This window comes from Trachurus japonicus, chromosome 7 (genome assembly GCF_045865225.1).
Source record: "Trachurus japonicus isolate A0001 chromosome 7, Traja_1.0".
Lineage (NCBI taxonomy): Eukaryota > Metazoa > Chordata > Actinopteri > Carangiformes > Carangidae > Trachurus > Trachurus japonicus.
Window position 1 is genome coordinate 25623024 of NC_140913.1, and position 19230 is coordinate 25642253.

General features: G+C 41.5%; 1 protein-coding gene across 14 annotated transcripts in view; it reads left to right on the top strand.

Annotated features, from left to right (window-relative positions):
* The first annotated feature begins 1258 nt into the window (after window positions 1–1258).
* Window positions 1259–19230, top strand: part of mitfb (melanocyte inducing transcription factor b) — a 28192-nt gene continuing 10220 nt past the window's right edge. For 3 of the 14 annotated variants that reach the window (XM_085782428.1, XM_085782430.1, XM_085782436.1), the window contains exons 1-2: window positions 8756–8887; window positions 15015–15255. In XM_085782428.1, coding sequence (XP_085638554.1) covers window positions 8838–8887; window positions 15015–15255 — 291 coding nt within the window. In that variant the 5' untranslated portion in view covers window positions 8756–8837. Of the gene's footprint in view, window positions 1451–2061; window positions 2398–8755; window positions 8888–15014; window positions 15256–19230 lie in introns of those variants that run through there. The other 11 variants (XM_085782434.1, XM_085782435.1, XM_085782424.1 and 8 more) reach the window with 9 other exon arrangements.

Here is a 19230-nt window from a genome sequence, read left to right on the forward strand (position 1 = left end):
TGAGTCGGATAAATATGCATTAATAGGATGCATATCAATTAATGCATATTATTAACGATCTGTTAGTCCTGGAATCACAGTTTTATGGAATCAAAAAAGTATAAGCACCTAAACTATCAAAACCAAAAGTTCTCATTTAGTTTTTCTGGTTGTTTTTTGTTTTGTTTTGTTTTGTTTACATATCATTGGATTAGTATCTTTAACACATACATATGCAACACGATGTGTAAGTTGCAATTAAAAAAGTTTTTAGGTGGTTCAATTATAACTGATTCAATTGCACTACATCTCTGACATAAATGCATGATTTCAAAAGCTGTTTGATGTTTTTGGAGTTACTCTTCAATTGCTATATTATTTTGTGTCATGAAGTATAAAATGGAAATACAGTAGGCTATATAGAAATACAGTATTTAATCACACTCCACCTCTGCCCATGTTGTATCACTGCCACAACGGCATAATTGAAGTCTGAAGTATGATGCAGTGATTTTATTCTAGCCTCTTTTTTCCAGCAGTATATCAATTATTTAATTATCTATTTATTATATTACAATAAAATCAGAAAGCTAGGTTCATTGGTTTTAACGACATTGTGTTTCAAAGACAGAACTGTGTGAATATTGTATCACAAGTATGAAATATTTACATACTATACCCACTTGAGGAATTACAAAAGGCATTGTAGTCTACAAACTCTGGGGGCCTCCCTCAGCTGGAGGCCCTGGGTAATCAGTGCCTCTATTCACCCCACAACAGCCGGAATAATATGTGTTGTCTAAGTCCATTGTGTGACGCCCTGCAGCTCCTGCATCATGTCTCCTCATCTGACTGCAACCTAGTTTGCTTTTCATGTGTCTCTGAGCCAATGTGACTAAGAAAAAAAGTAGTCTTGTGCAAATATTGGCAATCATTAGAGTAAAAGAAAAAAACATAGATTCAGTTTCCTTCTGGCTATGTGTGTTTTAAATTCTCATGATGTCATTTAAAATGTAATTCCGAGTTTTTAAGCCCGTGCTTTTCAGTAGAAGCACATTTGCATGGCATTTGCATTGGTAAAACGCAGACTTAAAAACCAGTTCAGCAGGATGAGGCGAATGCAAATATTGAACTTGAATTTCCATCTTGGTAATAGAAAGCTACCTCCCGTGGGCTCACAGCACCGGCCTCGTTTAGCTCTATGCTGCCCCCAAGTGGTAGAAAGGAGGTCAACCCAGCGCAGAGCAAACTTGGAGAGAGAGAGTTGTTGGGTGGGAGTGCAGAAGGAGGCGAGCAGCAGGGTCAGGTTAGTTTGTCTGCACAGGAGCCGGGAGGGAAACAGACATGAGGGTCGACAGAGTCTCCAGGTTGGTTATAATTTGCGTGCAATGCCTGATTGAGCTGCCGAGATAATGAGACGACTGCAGGATATAGGCCATAGGTTACTAACAATGCAACGAATGCTGCTCAGGTATGGATTTTAAGACTGACTTTTGTGTTGCTTTTGTTATGGTGGTGGTGCAAAAGTGGACTTGACTCACTGAGTAGATGCAATGTTCAAACGACAAATGGTAGATGCATGAAGAGAAATATTGTTATTACTGAGCATGACATCTTTACCTAGCTGATTTATAGCCTACTTACAGCATGTGACGGATTTCAGTATCAATTTACCTACATCAAGAACTGTGAGTTTAATCAAGCTATGTTGTGTAATTAAATATTAATATTTGTGGTTTTCTTGTTGTTTTCATAATTGAAACAGGTTGTACCACTTGTCCAATGAACAATGAAGCTGATAGAACATGTGAATGCCTCCATAATGTTGCTGTGGTGCAGCCAGGTGTAATGTGAGGTCACCGTCTCTCAGGGTCATGTAGAGTTAATAACTCTCCAGATCTCAGATCAGCAGCCGTTTGAAATCTCTATTCAATTTTAATTTAAAATTAGCTTTATTAATTATTAAATATTATTGGAACAGAGAGAAAAAAAACTTTCTGACGCTCGACTTTTCGCTCTGCGCACAAATAAATACCGTGTAAAATCCCCTCGGATGCTGCAACCAATGAAAACCATGCTGACATTGACAGCCGAGGTGCATGCCGGTAGTTGCAGTTCGTGCGCCGCCCGCAGGCCGTTGGCAGCGCTTGCGCTCGGCGCCGCGGAGGACTACACAGCTCCGGGTCCTGGACAGAGGCGGTTTTTGCGTTGACAGTGGTTGGTACTGAGCGAAGTACGGCGGCACAAATATCGTCTGTGTGCTGAGTGTTTTTCAGCGGTTTCAACCTTTTTCCAAAAGTTGACACCTGCAAGTATGCAGTCCGAATCGGGAATCGTTCCCGACTTCGAGGTTGGAGAGGAGTTTCAAGAGGAGCCTAAAACGTATTACGAACTGAAGAGTACACCCTTGAAAAACAGGTCAGTGGTGTGGCTGTGGACAGTTATTTCCCACGCTGGAGCGGTTTTTGTGCTCAGGTGATAATTAGGCTGCAGAGCGTTTTCACTCTTGTCCCGGGATCCGTGCGCGTGCGAGGCTCCTCCGGGTGATGATGACTACTGGAGCTGGGCCCCGACGCTGAGCTGTGGAGAGTGGGATTCAACTGGTCTCTCTCATTCCTTATGGTTATCCCGCTGGCATGAAGTTATGCAACACTTTGGGTGTTGTCTTGTCAACATCAACTCCAAATATTAGCTCGCGGAGGAGCAGACAGGTCCGAGTGTGATGAGATGCTGCTCAGCCTCACTCATCATGAGGCTGTGTGCTGCTCAGGCAGAAGCGAAGGGCTGGGTTTATAATAAGGGCTCAGCTAAAACTCTCATTAGAAATAATTTATAGATAATTAATGTAACTGTGTTGATTTGTCACATAATAGCCTATTGTGTTAGTATTAGAGCCTACAGGGTAATGACACTGATGCAGATGGTAGAAAACTCACTGTTTGATTATGATCACTAATACAACATCTAAGCACCTGGACAGAAGCTCAGTCTGTAAATTATATCAGGCTTTGGCAAACACAGACTCTAGGAACCAAACAAAGTAGAAACATTTTCATAGAGTAAATGAATCAACAGTTATAAGAGTTCCTGTGGCGTCTCCAGTACAAACTCTCAGCAGCACTGACTCATGAGAGAGCTGCTTTTTGTTGTTATTGTTGTTGTTGATTGAAGCTTTGGTAGATTGAGGCCTCTCCAAACAATCAACACTGAGCTGAGTCAGGTCTGTGTGGTCATGATTTGACCTTTCACCCCTTTCTTTCTGGAAGTAGTGCACTGCTCAGTGAGTGTTGCTGTCCGACACGCCTGGTGGTTGTGTGCGGTGTCAAATTTATTATCTGGCGTGTTGCTATAGGTGAGTTCCTGTCTCACCACCGACAACATCTGTGTGCAAAAAATATCAAGCTCCGTTCAGCAGATGGTCAGTCTGATTGATTCTGTGGTCAAATGGTGAGTGATTTGAATACACGCTGAAACAGATTTCAGCCACGGTACGTCAGAGAAGTTGTGAAACTCACTGCTCTTTCTGATTTTCTGATGACGACAGGACATGTGTGATTTTCCGTATTTTTGCATCCACACGACTTTGTTATGCAGCTCAGAGATACTAATAGCTGGCCTCATTGTCAGGGTGAGACACGCTGAGGACAGTACGCCACTGTGTTCAGACAGAGCTCTTATTGCAGATGTTTGGTTGACTCCACTTATTTTTTTTTTGCCCTCTGGTTCCTGACATGTTGTTGCAGATTTGTAATTTATGTCTTTTTCTCTCAATTCAGGTCAAAAACACAAGCTCAGGCAGAAAAAAAACCTGTCCTCTCAGATGGTCTCAACCTTTAACCCAGTTCTGCATTTTTTAAACTAATTTCTTCATTAGTGAAATGCCATTACACTGTTACTTATACACAGTCTGAGTCTGGGCTGTGTTGTGTTGTGCTGTCGCTGCTGGAGCAGGAACCATTTGCAGTTCAACTGAAGCAGTTGTTTGTGGGCAATCACCGGATTTTGACTTATTTAATGTGAAGTCGTCTGAGCAGTTGTTTCGATTGAACTTATCCCACTTCCTCTTCCCATCACATGAGGATGACCCAGCATAATAATAGTCACGATGACTGCGTTGTGAGACATTGTTGCAAAACGCTTATTATTAGTGGAATTGATTATCGACTTGTGTGATGTCTTGTCATGGCCGGCCCAACCCGGCCATTGCTGCTGCTGCTGCTGCTGCTGCTGCTGCTGCTGCTGCTGCTGCTGCTGCTGCTGCTGCTGCTGCTGCTGCTGTGTCTAAATCTGAAATCTCAAGTGTGACAAAATGTCATCTCAGCTTTTCACAGATCTATTTGTTTTCTTGCCGTCTCCATATCAGCCTGACAGCGCACTCAGGCTGCTGCAGACGATGTGCCAGACTTTTTGTGCCTAATATAGATGTGAGACAGGCGGTGAAACTGGTCTTCTATGCAGTGTAAATAAGATGTACAAATATAGCAGTGGATGTGTTATATCTAGAGTTGGGGGAATTTTTTTTTCTTTTCATTCTTTTTCCTTTTTTTTGCAGGTGAGATCGTCATTTAAATTATCTATAAATATTTATGCTGGAATTCTTAGAGAATTATACTCTCTAGTGTTCGAGGTGACATTTGACAAGCTGGGGATTTAGCTTCTCAAAATGAGACTTTTTACTTTGCTCAACATCATTTTCTTCAATAACTTTTTTCATAGTGTTGAATAATATATATAAGAGCTGTGCTGCAATAACACATGGCTTAGAATGAACAAAATGATCAGGAAATCTTTGATCCAAGAATAGATAAACAAGACTGAGGTTGTGGCATCACAATCTCACTCTTACTCTTATCTCACTCTCTATTCTTGGATTACTTGACAGATTGTGCAAGAAGAAAACATCCTCTGTCACTTCAGGTGCTTTACTTTGATTGATGCTCCTTTCAAGAATCTTTATAGTAGAGTATTAACTATCACTGAAATACAGATTTAATGCAGGGCAAAGGAAGTACGTCTTCTAGTAACCTACTGTACATCTAGCAACCTGAATCTGAAGAATTCCACCCCAACCCTTTATGAGACTATCATTCACATTAATATCCAACCCATAGTCATCATTAAGGCCTTGTAAAGTCAAAGCACAGTGCCTGGATCACAGCGCTGAGTCAGAGATCCACCGGCGATTATGAAAGTTGATGTTCGGAGCAGCTTGTTCCCATGGGGAGTCCCAGACAGAGATGCCAGAGAGGCCGAAGAGTTTCATCCATGATCTAAGACGGCGGCGGAGGGGATAAGTGACACAGACAGGTGTTGGGCGGGTGCAGTAAAATATTGTTAGAACGACTTGTGCAGGACAAGTCGTGATCGCTCTGCTGCACCTCGGCCTCTCGTGTTGCTTCCTCAAGTGCACGTCTGCCTCACATTTCACCTCCTGGAAAACGCTCATAAACTTTGGATGTTTGTTCTGCTCTAAGAGTTTGAATGTAGATGGTCAGTGATCTCTGCCACCCTCTGTTGGTGAGCAGCTGGAACTGCACAACATTTGAAAACATCACTTCAGCCGGTCGCATCCTCAGATCTGACAGACACAGAAACAGTAGGCAAAACAGTGCAAGGCTACAAGTGATTTTATTTTGCAATAGAATTATTTCATTGTCATTTAGTTTGCAGATGATTTCTTGCAGAAAAAATACTATCAAAATGTCCCTCAGCTCAACGTGACATCGACAAATGACTTGTTTTGGCCAAGCAGAGCCCTGAAGGGCCTCACATTACTTTAACAACAGTAGTAACAAATCCTCACAATTGAGACACTGGAACCAATGAATTGAGGCGACTAATCGACTTTATAGTTTCCGCTGTAAAACTGTGTCACTGAACAGTACGAGCTTGCACCTCCGCTTTAGAAAAATAAAGACATTAGTCATGGTGAGCATCCTCAGATCCACTTCGGTCATTTTTGCTTAGGGTCAGGAAAGGTTTTTCTTTGTCTTGTATATTGTGTGTAAAATGAGGATTAGTCACGTTTCTCAGCCATAAATAATGACTGTGAATCTTTTTTTTACAGTGCAACAGAGTCTCGCTTGTGTCTGGAAAAATCAGGAAAATTGTTACAGCAAAAGCTGCTTTGTCGTGTTCCTACGTCCTCATTCACACAAACTTGAAAACCTGTAATGGACTCACTCAACCTGCTGTAGGAACGTGTCTGAGATCCTCCTCGTCGGTGTCCTTGGATGCTCTGTTTTCTCTGGCCGCCCTGCTGAAAACAAGCAAAGGGAATTATGAAGGGTAAAGAAACCTAATTATAGAAATAAGACCCGGCGAGTTCAAGTTATCCCAACCAATCTTGGCTCCCTGGAAATACCAAGCAAAGAACCTGATTATCTCTTTGGATGCTTTAACAGCTTACCCTGGTTTGTTTTGTTTCGCTCTGGGCTGTTTTGAATCTTAGTGTTATTCTGTAGGGGAACTGGCTTTACATTATGTAGAGTTTGTACCAATTATACATATATATTATTACATTAATCTGATGTGAGTGTTGTATAGAAAGTTAATTGTAAGTTCTTTTCTGAGGACACAGAAGATCTCAGATCTAGCATTGATAAGTTTACCAGAGGAGCAGGTTTTACTCTTTAGTTGATGGTGTGAGTAGATAAAATTGAAACTTTATGACTTTATGGTGGCTGCAACTTAATGAATATGTCAGTTACTTTATTGATTTAAAAAATTGCAATACAATCTCCTAAAGCTCTTGTTTTGACCCAATAACCATCAGATCTTCAGTAATCTCCAAAGACAAATGACAATATTAATCATTTATGAAAATACTATATTTTTTCATACATTTTCTTTTCATTAACCAATCAATTAATCAACTTATGGTGTTGGCTGTAGATAAAAGCTTTAACACTGGTTTCACTTGCACAATGTGGTTTATATAGGGACAATGAGTTATGTTGGTTTTGTTTGTTAACTGCTGTTCATAACCTGCTGTTGTGTTGTGCAGAAGCTCAGTATTTAACCAGTAAGACATGTGTAAACACAGAGTTTCTACCTGCAGTTGTTTACTGTACATGCTTTAACTATTTACTTAGTTGTAGATGTTTGTTCAGGTTTCTTCTTTCTGCGTCTTCCCTCTTCCTCAGCTCGCTCTCTTTTCAAAACAATGTGTCAAACTGCTTTAAAGTTTATCCTCTGGAGCGCTCAAGATACATAATTGATGCTCACGGCTCCACACTTGCGTACAGACGCTTCACATTATCACTGACTTGCTTGCCGGTAACTGACACTGACTGGGGGATGATGCCAGCTGCAGCGCACTAGGGGGTGTGTGCGTGTGTGTGTGTGATCAGCAGGGAAGACCGAGAGGGGATCAATGTACTGTCATGTAGGGTCATAATCACCGGGCTGTACTCCAGCAGGGAGGTCGTGCAGCCGGCCTGATCTGCACTCTGAGTACAACACCTGCATTCTGCTGGAGACAAACAAAAGCGGACAGGATCATCACAGGCGGCTGCTTTCTTTGCAGGGCGGTGTGTGTTTGAGCAGCGTGTTAACACCAGATCTCGCTCGTTTTTTTGTCCTCTCTCGCTGTTCTTGCACCTCCACTCCCTTTATATCCCTGTTAGTGTGCACTGTGCTCCCACTTTCCATCTCATCAGCTATTACAGAATCACAGCTCGGAGGAGGAGGAGGCGCATCGAGCTAATAGAGGAAAAGATCTCCCTCTGGTGGGAGAAAAGCTTTTAATGACTTTATTTAAAGACTGAAAGATTTCAGTGATGTTTTGTGTTAAGGTCTCATACGTATGATTTTAGAGACCTTTAAAGATCTGAGAACTTTGTCTCAAGATATATGACGCATTTGAGCGTGTCATTGTAAGTGTTATGCTGCTGTGTGAGGAGTGTGTCAGGCTGTGTGCAGCTGTCACGGTGTGTTCATGCTGATTTGGAGAGACTCAGTTTGAAGATTTTTATCAGAAGCTGCTCCTTGAATCTCCGTTTGAACTTTATAATGATGCTGCAGTGAAAATCCTATACATGTATGTCTGATTTTGAATTTATCAGACAAAATGAAGAATTAATTATGTCTTCAGTGGTTTCCATGTTCATTTAAAGTTCTGTTTCCAAGAAACATCTAGGATCTAAATTGATATGACCTATTTAGATGTTGTTTATTGCAAAGTTGTAACTGCTGTGCACATTGTGTCTTGTTCTTAACTGAAATGTCTATTCTCAAGTTTCGACATAACTTTGTGTATGTAGAATACTGGACGATAATCAGCTTCCAAACTGGCTGTGATGTAATAAAATGCAATATAATAAAATGATCTCATAGAATATCTTAAACTCTAGGTTTGACATGGAATGGACATGGAAAAACTTTCCTCCATCGGCAGACCAAGTAGGAACTTTGCACACACACACATCATTTATGCACAGTGCAGGTCAAACAGGCTGAAAATGTAAAAACTCTAATGTGAAAACAAGACGCCATCTGCAGCTCACGCAGCGCTGACATTTCGGAACTATGTGGTTTTCATAGACAGCAACTAAAACTTGGTCACAGGCCGTCCACTCAACAGTGGCGACACGTGTCTCAGAGTGAAACAGTATCTGTGTGGTTTTAAAGCAGCGTGTTGATGGACAGTGTGTTTCCAGTGGGCGCAGCCTGCCCTCTCCTCTGTTCTGCTCTGGACGGGGCTGGTCCTCTGCCTGGGACTCTGTGTGTCGATTGGAGATTCCAGGCCGGGCCCCGGAGCCTCCCCCCTCTGACACACTTTCAGCGCTGCACCACCAGCATGACTTTCACTGCTCTCCAAGGGCGGGTGGTGCACCTTCAGGAAAAAACAAACAAATATGGAGGCTGTAGGAGTGCAAGTGTACAGACCCTGCTCCTTTGAATGTCTGTGAGTATTTTTGACGCCGCAGCATCTGTGGTATTGTCGGCATGCGTTACGGCGTAACTTTAAATGTTAAAATGATGTGATTGTAAAACGCTGCAAGTTACAAATGAAGGACAGCGTGTGCAGGGCTGCGTGAGGGGAAGTATCTACTGTCAGAGCTGCAGAGCGGATTTCTCCTCGTGTGTTTGTCTTGAGTAATTTTGGCTTTAACTGGTTAATGATCAAAATCACAGTTTGTCATATAAGCAAGAGTTGATTGAAAGTGATCAATGATTAACTTAAGTGCATAAAACGTTTTTAAATCTGAAGTTACACTGACTAATAACTAATTTTAACTTGTTTTGAAGCAGAACAGCAGTTTGGACAAAGTTAAGCTTTAAGATGCAGTTGTTGTTTTACCATTAGTGCCCATTAGGCAGAGCTGTTCTCTGGTCACTAAAGGGTCTGAGAGGCAGCCTCCTACCATCCAGTGTCTCCAGTTAGTTACCAGCAGGATACTGGTGGTGGTAGATGATTCTCCTTCAACAGCTCAGTGGTTTGACTCCGATCAGACCCGAGTCGCTCCGCTGAACTTGGTTACTCACCTTTGCATCTGTCTGGATGTGAAGCTTCATCGTCCGGCTCAGTCGCTGTCTGTCCGTCAATAAAACCTGCATCAAAGCCTCAGCTCTGACTACTGGAGTATGATGGAGTAGTGTAGTGAGCAGATCCAGAGGGATCATGGGGTGGGTGGGTGGGTGGGGCTCTTCAAGACTGTGCAGCCATTGTTTTTTTTGTTTTTTTTTAAGATACACACACACACACAAACAATAGAGGAGGTGCACACGACACACACACAACACACACGGGTGACCAAGTTAAAACGGACAAAAGAGCTTTTTATGTGTTTCAGTGGTTTGTTTGGCAAAAAGCCAAAGATCAGAGGAAGAGAAGAAACAGAGAGAGAGAGAAAGAGAGAGGTTGAGCTTTGCTTTGTAGAGAGGTTTTTGGTCATTCATGCACATACACACACATACACACACACACACGTTAATCTGATATTCAGGAATGTATAAAAGAAAATCATGAGGTGCTACAACTCTATCCCAGCTATAAACCCTTCAACTCTGTTTGGAAACATGTGGAGGTTTATTTCCTTCAAGTGTAATTTAACTCTATTTAACTTTACACACCCTTTAATGGGGGGTCATGTCAATTTGCATTTATTTAAAAATTCTGTTTGCTTTTCACATACAGCATGACAGACAAGGCCTATTGCATTACCACTAAATGGCGATATTACTGTAACATCATCACAGAGGAGGTGTTATTGTGATTTATAAGAAATGTCTGGATAGAAAATTTGTACAAAGTTTCACGTAGTGAAAGAGAGTCGCCTCCTGATGCCGCATGTGTAAGGTGTGAAATCAGTTTGAACACAGTTGACCAGGTTTTGCAAAGCGTGACCTCCACCACAGACAGTGTTTTTAGCTCCACTTTAGTCTCGGCTGAAATACCTCAACAACTATTGGATGGATTCCCTTGAGATTTTGTGCAAACATCATGGTGTCCAGAGGACGAAACCTGACTTTGGTGATCCTCTGACCTTTCTTACGGTGTCATTAATGTTTTTCTTTTTATTTGATTAGTAAAATCTATGGATATTTATTATGGCTAGAGTATGAATCCTTATAACTTGATTTTTTTTTAATTTGTAGCTATTTATACTCATGATCAAATACTGGCAAAGCTAATGATACACCCAATTTTTGCATTGTACTAATTAGCAAATGTTAGCATGATAACATGCATGGTGAATACGGTAAGCTTTACACCTGCTTATCATTAGCACATCAGCATTTTCAATGTGTGCCTGCCTGTAGCTGATTTTACATTTCCCTAAGTTCTAATGTAATTTCTTCTCAAAGGATCAACAGCTTAAATACACAGTGTTATCTGAGTTTCCCTGTGGATTTGTGTTAGCCAACTATTTCAATTTCATATCTGTCGGTTTGTCACGATCGAAACCATAAAGTTCTTATGTAAAGTTTATTTTCAAATGAAGTTTTCCAAAGACCATCACACTGAGTCACTCTGATGTAAAGAGAAATGTGTGTCCTCTTGGACTTGTGGTGCAATATACTGTAAAAGTTGTTGGGGCTGGTGTCATTGAGTTGCTGATGAGGTTGTCGTTTAAATCACAGACCAGACGTGATACTTGAAGCGTCCTCTGACATCAAAGTGGACGTCTCTCTGTTCACACAGACCAGTGCAGGTGTGTGTGTGTGTGTGTGTGTGTGTGTGGGTGTGGGTGTGTGTGTGTGCGTGTGCGTGTGTGTGTGCGTAGTCTCTCTCACACCACTGGCTCATTAGTCTCTGCAGCTGCAGACAGAAACTGGTGGATCCTCTCTTATTCTTGGAAGTGCTGCTACACCTTCAGGTCGTGGTTGTGTTTGAGGTGACAACAAATGTGTTTTCACTGCGATTGCCTGGAAGGGTGTGAGGATGTTTTGATCAGAAGAGTCATTGCCAAAACTATTATAGTTGAGGGTGTAAAGCTGAGGGGACAGCAGATGTAAAGCTGTGAAATGACAAACTGTACAGAGATATTTTGGTGGATATGTTCAGTTATACTTTTTTATTATTGGCTTTAAAATAACTTAGAACTGTTAGAATAACCTTACTGATGAAGGTTAAGAAACATTGTTGTTAATATAGAATTAATTTCTGTGATTTAAAATTAAAGGGATAGTTCAACATTTTGGCAAATTCTCCTATTGCCATAATCCCTATAGTCATAGCAGTAGGTCCATTACCTTTAATTATCAGTGCATGTTGTTTTGTGATCCAGAGATGCGAGCTGCTCAGCGAACACAATGGAGGTGAACGGTACAGGTCCCCTATCCCTCATCAAACTCATCAAATACACAATCCAACACTATGAAATAATAATGCAGCATTATGAGACGTTATGATGTTTTCAAGGCAAATGTGTATAGCCGGAACTACATTCCATACACGGCTACTGGGTGGAGTGATTTCAAAAGCGCAAGTAGTTCTGAGTATTTGCTTCATGTGTCGTAATGTTACATAATTATACATGATTATTTTATAGTGTGGTGAATGTGCAGGTCACAACTTGTCCACCAGAGCGTTGTGGAGTTGTTGGATTGTGTATGAGGGACAGGGGACCTGTACCGTTTACCTCCATTGTGTTCGCTGAGCAGCTCACATCTCTGCCCCGCTGATCTCAAAACTACATGCACCATGCAGGTAATGAACCTACGTCTGTGACAATAGGGATTATGGCAATAGGAGGATTGACAAAATGTAGAACTATCACTTTAAAGAAAGAGAGGTGGTGACTTAAATACAGTATCTGTGGATGAGGTAAACTTATTTTTGTATTTTTGCTGCACTTTCATTCACCTCTGTAAAAGTAAACATCCTGAAGTGCAAACACAGGTCTGATGCAGGGCGGGGAGGCTGCTAGTGACGGCTGCTGCTGCTTGAAGGTGCCCTGTGGAGTTTTTTTTTTTTTTTTTTTTATGTAAACAAACAGAAGCAAAATTTCTCACCAAACCACGTTGTATAAATGTTTCATATTTAATATTTCAGACCCTGCAGTGTTGACATCCATGTTTACTTGTGAAACAGTTGGTACTTTGCTGTTGGTGAGTTACTGTCGATCAGAAACAGGTGGAACACGATGCAAACATTATAAAAAATAGTGTAATGGTGTAAGAGCGATTGAAATCCCTCCTCTGGGCGATTTGAAGTAAAAGTATTTGACCATTAGCCTCAAAATAATTAGATGTCAGTCACATTTAACGTTTAAACTTCTTTGTATACATCTGGGTAGCACTTGTATATAACTGGTGATGTGATGTTTGATATTATGTAGTGATATTATCACTTATTATTTAGTCTAGTTGGTCTAATCCGAATCTGTAAAGTGACCAGTCTGCAGCTGTGCAGTAAAATATGCAGTAAAAAGTATGAAGTAACCTAAAATGGAAATACTCGTACGAGTAACTAAAAGCTATATCTACTTCATTACTCTCCACCAGTGCAGCCACTTTAGAGTGTGTGTGTACGTGTGTGTGTGTGTGTGTGTGTGTGTGTGTGTGTGTGTGTGTGTGTGTGTGTGTGTGTGTGTGTGTGTGTGTGTGTGTGTGTGTGTGTGTGTGTGTGTGTGTGTGTGTGTGTGTGTGTGTGTGTGTGTGTGTTAGAAGACAAGCTGAAGCAATCAGCACAGCAGGGAGTGTCTGCCGTTATGTAATTGTGGATTTCCTCTTACACTGGACACTAAGAGGCACTTTTTTAAAAGCAAAGATCAAGAATCAGAATCATTGTGTAATCAAATGATGTAACTAACGAGTATGTTAATTATCAATGAATCTCTTGACCCAGCTTCATTTAGTCTTTTTGATTGACCACATCTATAAAAAATATGCACTTGCCTATCAGATAGGTAAATATTGGCATTTGAGAAGTTTGAATCAGAGGCATTTTAGCTCCAACGATTCACTACTTATTTTATTTTATTTTATTTTATTTTTTACTGTAGAATTGATTGATCATCCACTTGTTTCAGCACCACCACCAAAATAAATAGTTCTGGCGATTTTTGCCTGCAGTTCTACTTCTTATTTTTGTAAACTGGTGAAAAGAAAGGGATATGAAACTGGCCTTGTCTTGAAACTCAAGCCCTCAAACAGTGAAGTAGATTAAAAGAAAGAAGAAAAAGAATCAAAGGATTCAGCTCTGGCAGTGGAAATGAAAAATTAAAACAAGCTTTTCCAGCATTAGATCCAGTGACTTTTGTTTGAAACTTCTGTGATGAAAGGAAACACAGTCGCCCAAAGTCACACAGACAAAGGAATTATGCATATGAACACTAAACCTGATTCTGTGTGTTGGGTGAAGTACAAAGACATTTGACCAAAAAAAAGAAAGAAAAAAAGTTGCTGTCGGCTTGCAAGACCCAAACTGCTGCAGAGAACAAGCTACAGTCTTTGTTCTGCAGTAACTCAGTCATCATGTTCACTCATTAATCAATTTTATCCAGGATCAGGAATCAATGACTTTGCCTCAGCATTGTCTTCAGGAATGAATGGAGCTATTTAATATGAATCATTAGTGCATTTTTGTAGATAATGTGATTTATATATTCTATGTATGTTATGGAGTTAAGTTTAAATATTTTATTATATACCATTATAATGGTTTTTGTGCAGGGTTCAGTGAGTGTGGTGTCAGACTATGAGATTATATGCAGTACTGGGGGGGAGGAGGAGAATTATGGTATGTTGAGGGCTCAACACCCACTGAATACGCTGTAGACCGAAGCTGTGTTTGACTCTGGGCTGGCTAATTAGTGCGATTACTGCACAGCTGGATTGGCCAGACGTTTTACTGAGTCTTATCAAAAGGATCACTCACTCGATGAAGGCTTCATCCCGACAACTTCTGCTTCAGCAGAGCCTCTCTATTTTAGGACCGCAGGTCTCTGTCTGGGGGAGAAGCCGTCTAAATTTAAGAGAGTGGGAAAACTGAAGCAACCTTTTGTTAAAAATGTTCCTCTTTTTGTTGTGTGCAAAAAAAAAGCTGAGTGCAGCAGCTGTGTTTTGCTCTATTGTACAGCCACTGTCTATTGCTCAATGACATTTCATTTACTGTCAGAATAGGCAGGGAAGTTTAAAGTGGAGGCTTAGAAATGACTAAAATGAAATTGCTTTTGATCAACTAATCAACGCATCAATCAAAGTTAAGATTTCCCTTTTGATCTTTGCCCCTTCAGGCGTCTTCAGCCACTTTCCTTTCATCATATTAACCTTTTATCCCATCTGCCTTCCCTCCATCTTCCTCTACCTCTTCTTCTAATCGTTCTCCTCACTTGTCTCTCTTGCTTGACCTCTCTTTCCTCGTCTGACCTCTCCTTACCCTCTCTCTGTTATCAGTCTTTTTCTTTTCGCCTCTCTTCACCTCACCTTTTCCAGTCTGCCCCCCCCTCCACCACCCGCTTGCCCACCTCCCCCTTTCACTTTCCCCCTTTACTCTTCCCTGACACCCCACCCCCCCACCCCCACCCCCCCCACCCTGTCCATCTCTTCTGCTCATTCATCTGGCATCTCTCTCCCCTCGGTAGCAGCCCGTCGGACCAGCACGGCTCCTCCAAGCCACCGCTGAGCTCCTCGGCCATGACATCACGCATCCTGCTGCGGCAACAGCTGATGCGGGAGCAGCTTCAGGAGCAGGAGCGGCGCGAGCAGCAGAGACAACAGGCCTCCCAGTACCCACAAACCACAGCGGCCCAGACCCCGGCCATCAACGTCAGCGTGCCCGTCAGTTTAGCGCCTGCAGCACAGGTACCGGTGGAGGTGCTGAAGGTAAGAAACAACAGTGCTTCTGGGTTTTGTGATGGCAAGGGAAGAGGGGGGTGAAGGGGGTGGGGGGGGATGAGGCAGCATGTGTGATTTTCAGGATGTCAGAATTATTACAGTGTGTATGTATAAAGTTTCCACCTCTGAAATTAGAAGTTGCATGTGTCATTGCTGCAGTCTGAGCGGTCCGGGCGCAGCTGTATTTATAGAGTTTATTGAGTCGTGTGTGTGCGTGCGTGTGTGTGTGTGTGTGTGTGTGTGTGTGTGGACAGTCAGGCAGTCGTGGTTTTACTATGACTGTGTGTAAAAAAACACAGGAGTGAGTGAAGTGTGTTAAAATGCGTATATGGGGATTATCTTTCCTGAGAGAATTCCTCTTTAATGCATGCTGTGCTTCCAGCCATTTGGATTTAGCCATCTTTAATCCTATTTGCTCAGCTACATTCACATCTTTTCATAGCTTTGATTCCCTGGCAGTCCAAGGGACAGGAGACTGTTAAGATTTTCCTGTAGGAGTAGAGACCGTTTGTGTTTGAGCGTGCATTTTAACAAGGCACCTTGGTGAGTTTTCCTGTTTTGTCCTCTGCATGTGTTTCCAGAAAGCTCGTAATGTTTATGAAGTGGCAGTAGAAAATGCGTTGAGGTTTGTTGCGCGGCACTGAGCTTGCTTTATCTGCAATTGAGAATTTCTGTGTTATTGCTGTTTTGTGGGTTTTATCTGCTCTTAAGTTCTGGTGCTTTTTTCCTGTTTGATTCTGTGATTTCTTGGTCTGTACAAAGATTTCGAAGGATTTTCTCAAGGTGTTCCAGACTTTATCGCTCCTAGTTCCGTTTTTTAAGGTATTTTTATGGTAAAATGTGAGTTTAACATGATTACGGAGCAGATGTAGAGACATGGAGTTATGAGGATATATGCCTGCATGTCTCTATTTACATTTCCATGCGTTTGACGTTATGTGTGTGTGTGAACCTCAGGGAAGTTCTGTGCAAATATAGTTGCATTTGTGCACAAATTATGATATTTATCATAGAAATCTGAAAGGAAGAAAACATTAAATCGGCTCTCTGCTGTTACACTGCAGACAGCATGAAGTGATGGTAATAAAAATGTGATGTTATCTCAGCTGTTACTGTTTTAAAAAGTTGTATTCAGACTGATGATATGTTTGTGGAGTTCAGATCATGAGCTGTTGATGGAAATAAGGTTTAATCAGAGAATACGTCAGATTTGTTTTTTAAATTGTATAGATTAAAAGCACTGATACACCAGTGAGCGATTGAGTAATCTTTGTTGAACTAAATCCATCCACAACATAGATTTCATGGTTACTTGCTCAGCCGCACTTTCATCACTCTGGATGTGTGTGGCATGGGCCAGCAGTGAAGGACACATACAGTGTAACCATTGAAAACATTGCCCTCTTCATGCAGCATAAACATTACTTATACTCTCCTTAATCTGCTGCTCTTTGAGAGGTTTAGGACGCCCCCACCCTGAACCCTCGCCCCTGTGTACAATACATCAAGTTAGAGTAATTTCTCTGCTTTGGCGAGAGCTTACAGACATTCTTCATTGACTGAAGTCCTCCAATGAAAAGGCCGTTCCAGCTTGGCGCTGTTGAGCTGGGTTAACCTGCTCCCCTGTCTGTGGGTAGATTAGCAGAGTCCACACAAAGCTCAGGGGTACCAGGCAGAGCTGCTGGACCTCAAAAAGTGCAAACATTAAGCTCAGATGAGTTTATCTAAAGACTGATTGGACCCTTAATTAACCAAGTGACCTCCGACCTTCTGGGGAATAAGTAAAGGATCAGTTTAGGGATCAAGACAAAGGCGAGCACAGCCTTACCACACACCGAACGCTAATTCAGTGAAGAATGCTCGTAATTAGCCCCCACTGCTTTCATTCCATGGCATATTTAAGAGAAAAAAAACACTGCTTTGAAATTTATGTAGGATAACTTCCTAAAAGGGTTAAAAAATGATTTCTAGATTTTTTCTTCTCCTCAGGGGATTTATGGTTCCATGAAAAGAACAAAGTGCTCTTCAACCCCCGGACAAAACGTACGTTTCTTTTGGATTATAGAGTCAGTGTAGCTCGTGACCGGTACGCATCAGAAAGTATATAAAGATGCCCCACAGATATTTCATTGCATTTTTGGTTGTGTTAATTAATGCAACTTAATGTTCAACTTGTAGTTTTTAATCTCAAACACAAGAGTGTGATATAAATTTGGAAAAGTTTGCACTGTTGCCAATATTAGTGCTTAATAATTTTAGTTACAGTGATTTTTATTCTGCACTTTCTGACTGTTGTGAGAGCAGAAAACTGCAAACCACACTGTCAAAAGCAGTTTTCTAAGGATTTATGCAAATTTTAAGAAAACATTTTCCATTTAAAGACATACGGTTTGGATTACGCTCGCTAATTTGACAAGCTTTTATATAATAGCGTGACAATTGGCCAGAGGTGGAGAAGAAGACCACACGTAGCTCTGATGTAGCTGCTCACATTAGCATCACAGTTGTTGTCTGCGAGCGCCACAGTGCACGTTAACGGCTTAACTGTGAGACAAAGTGGCCCATTCTTCCAGTCTGCGTAGCAAATGGGGTCATTCTCGTTAATGTATCCTGATAGCAGCATCGTGGAGTGCCCAAAGCATACGAGTCAGAAGAAAATACAAATCAGCGTTTGTCATTCTGCTCTCACCCTGCATCCTCCTGCAGGACAGCAGGACGCTTTGTGCGTGTTTCTGCTGAGTGTTTCTGCCTCTTCGGGCAGTTGTGTTTCTGTGGCCCTCTGGGCTGTTGATGGCTAAAAAGGAGCTGATAAACAACAAGACGTCTTTATTTGCTGTGGTTGCAGATGCTGCGAGCAAGCCGTTGATGTTACGTTTCCAAACTGTGTATTCTGGAAAGAGTACATTGAGTGAAGTTTAGCAAAGTAAAGTTCAAGCCCTGGCTTCTGGCTCTGTGATCTCTGTAATCAATTTCTCTGCTCGCTGGCTCTTTACACAAGCTGACCAATCGTGTTTGTGTGGATGAAACCACTTTGTAAATGCAGCATGACAGAGCAGCCTTTTCTCACTCCTCGGGACTCTTTACAATCAGATAACGTCTTCACCCTCGGACCAGTTCGTCGTAAAACAAGCTGCAGTATTTATTGACAAGGCCAGGATGTTCCAGTCTGAGGCCTGTGGCCCTCGGGGGGGTTCCAATGAACTCAGACCAGTGAGACCATCTAATTATGTGTGTTAATTTAGGAAATCCCCCAGGACAGAGACAGAGGCTGGAAAAACACTGATTCTCATTTTAATGTCAAAGAGACAACGCAAACTGATTTCAGATGGCTAAGCAAATGCAAGCTCTTTAACATCTGATTTTTACTATTTTCTTTATCATTTCATGGCTGATAATGTTGCTTATATGTTCACCAGCGATTGATCTAATCTTTATCCTCTCAATATTATAATGAATAGTAGTCGGGGCCACTAATAAATTACAACAAATCTAGTTAACGAGCAGCCATGTATTGCTTGTTTTGTTCAGCTAACAGTGCAAGATGAAATGGTAATTTATGGTCATATAAGACTGAAAGAAAACCAGCAAAGCCTCAATTTGGAGATGCAACTGACACTTTTCATTATTGATAAATCAGCAGGTTATTTTCTTTATCAATATTTCAGTCTACAATCAGTCACTGACGTCTGCAGATTGTTTTGTGTGACCAAATAGACCAAAACTCAAAGATGCATTTTAATTAATGACTCAATTGTAATTGATTCATACAATTTCAGCTTTAAACAAAATGTGTGTGTGAAGACATAATAATAATTCAGAGCTTAACATCTATGTTGACTATAACACTATAGGTTTACACTGTTGTATCTTTTAATGGGGCACCTTTGACTTTGTCTCGTGCACAAAGTGCCCTCACTGACCTCTTTGCTTCTATTCCTGGTGCGGGAGCAGTGGAGTAGTAGA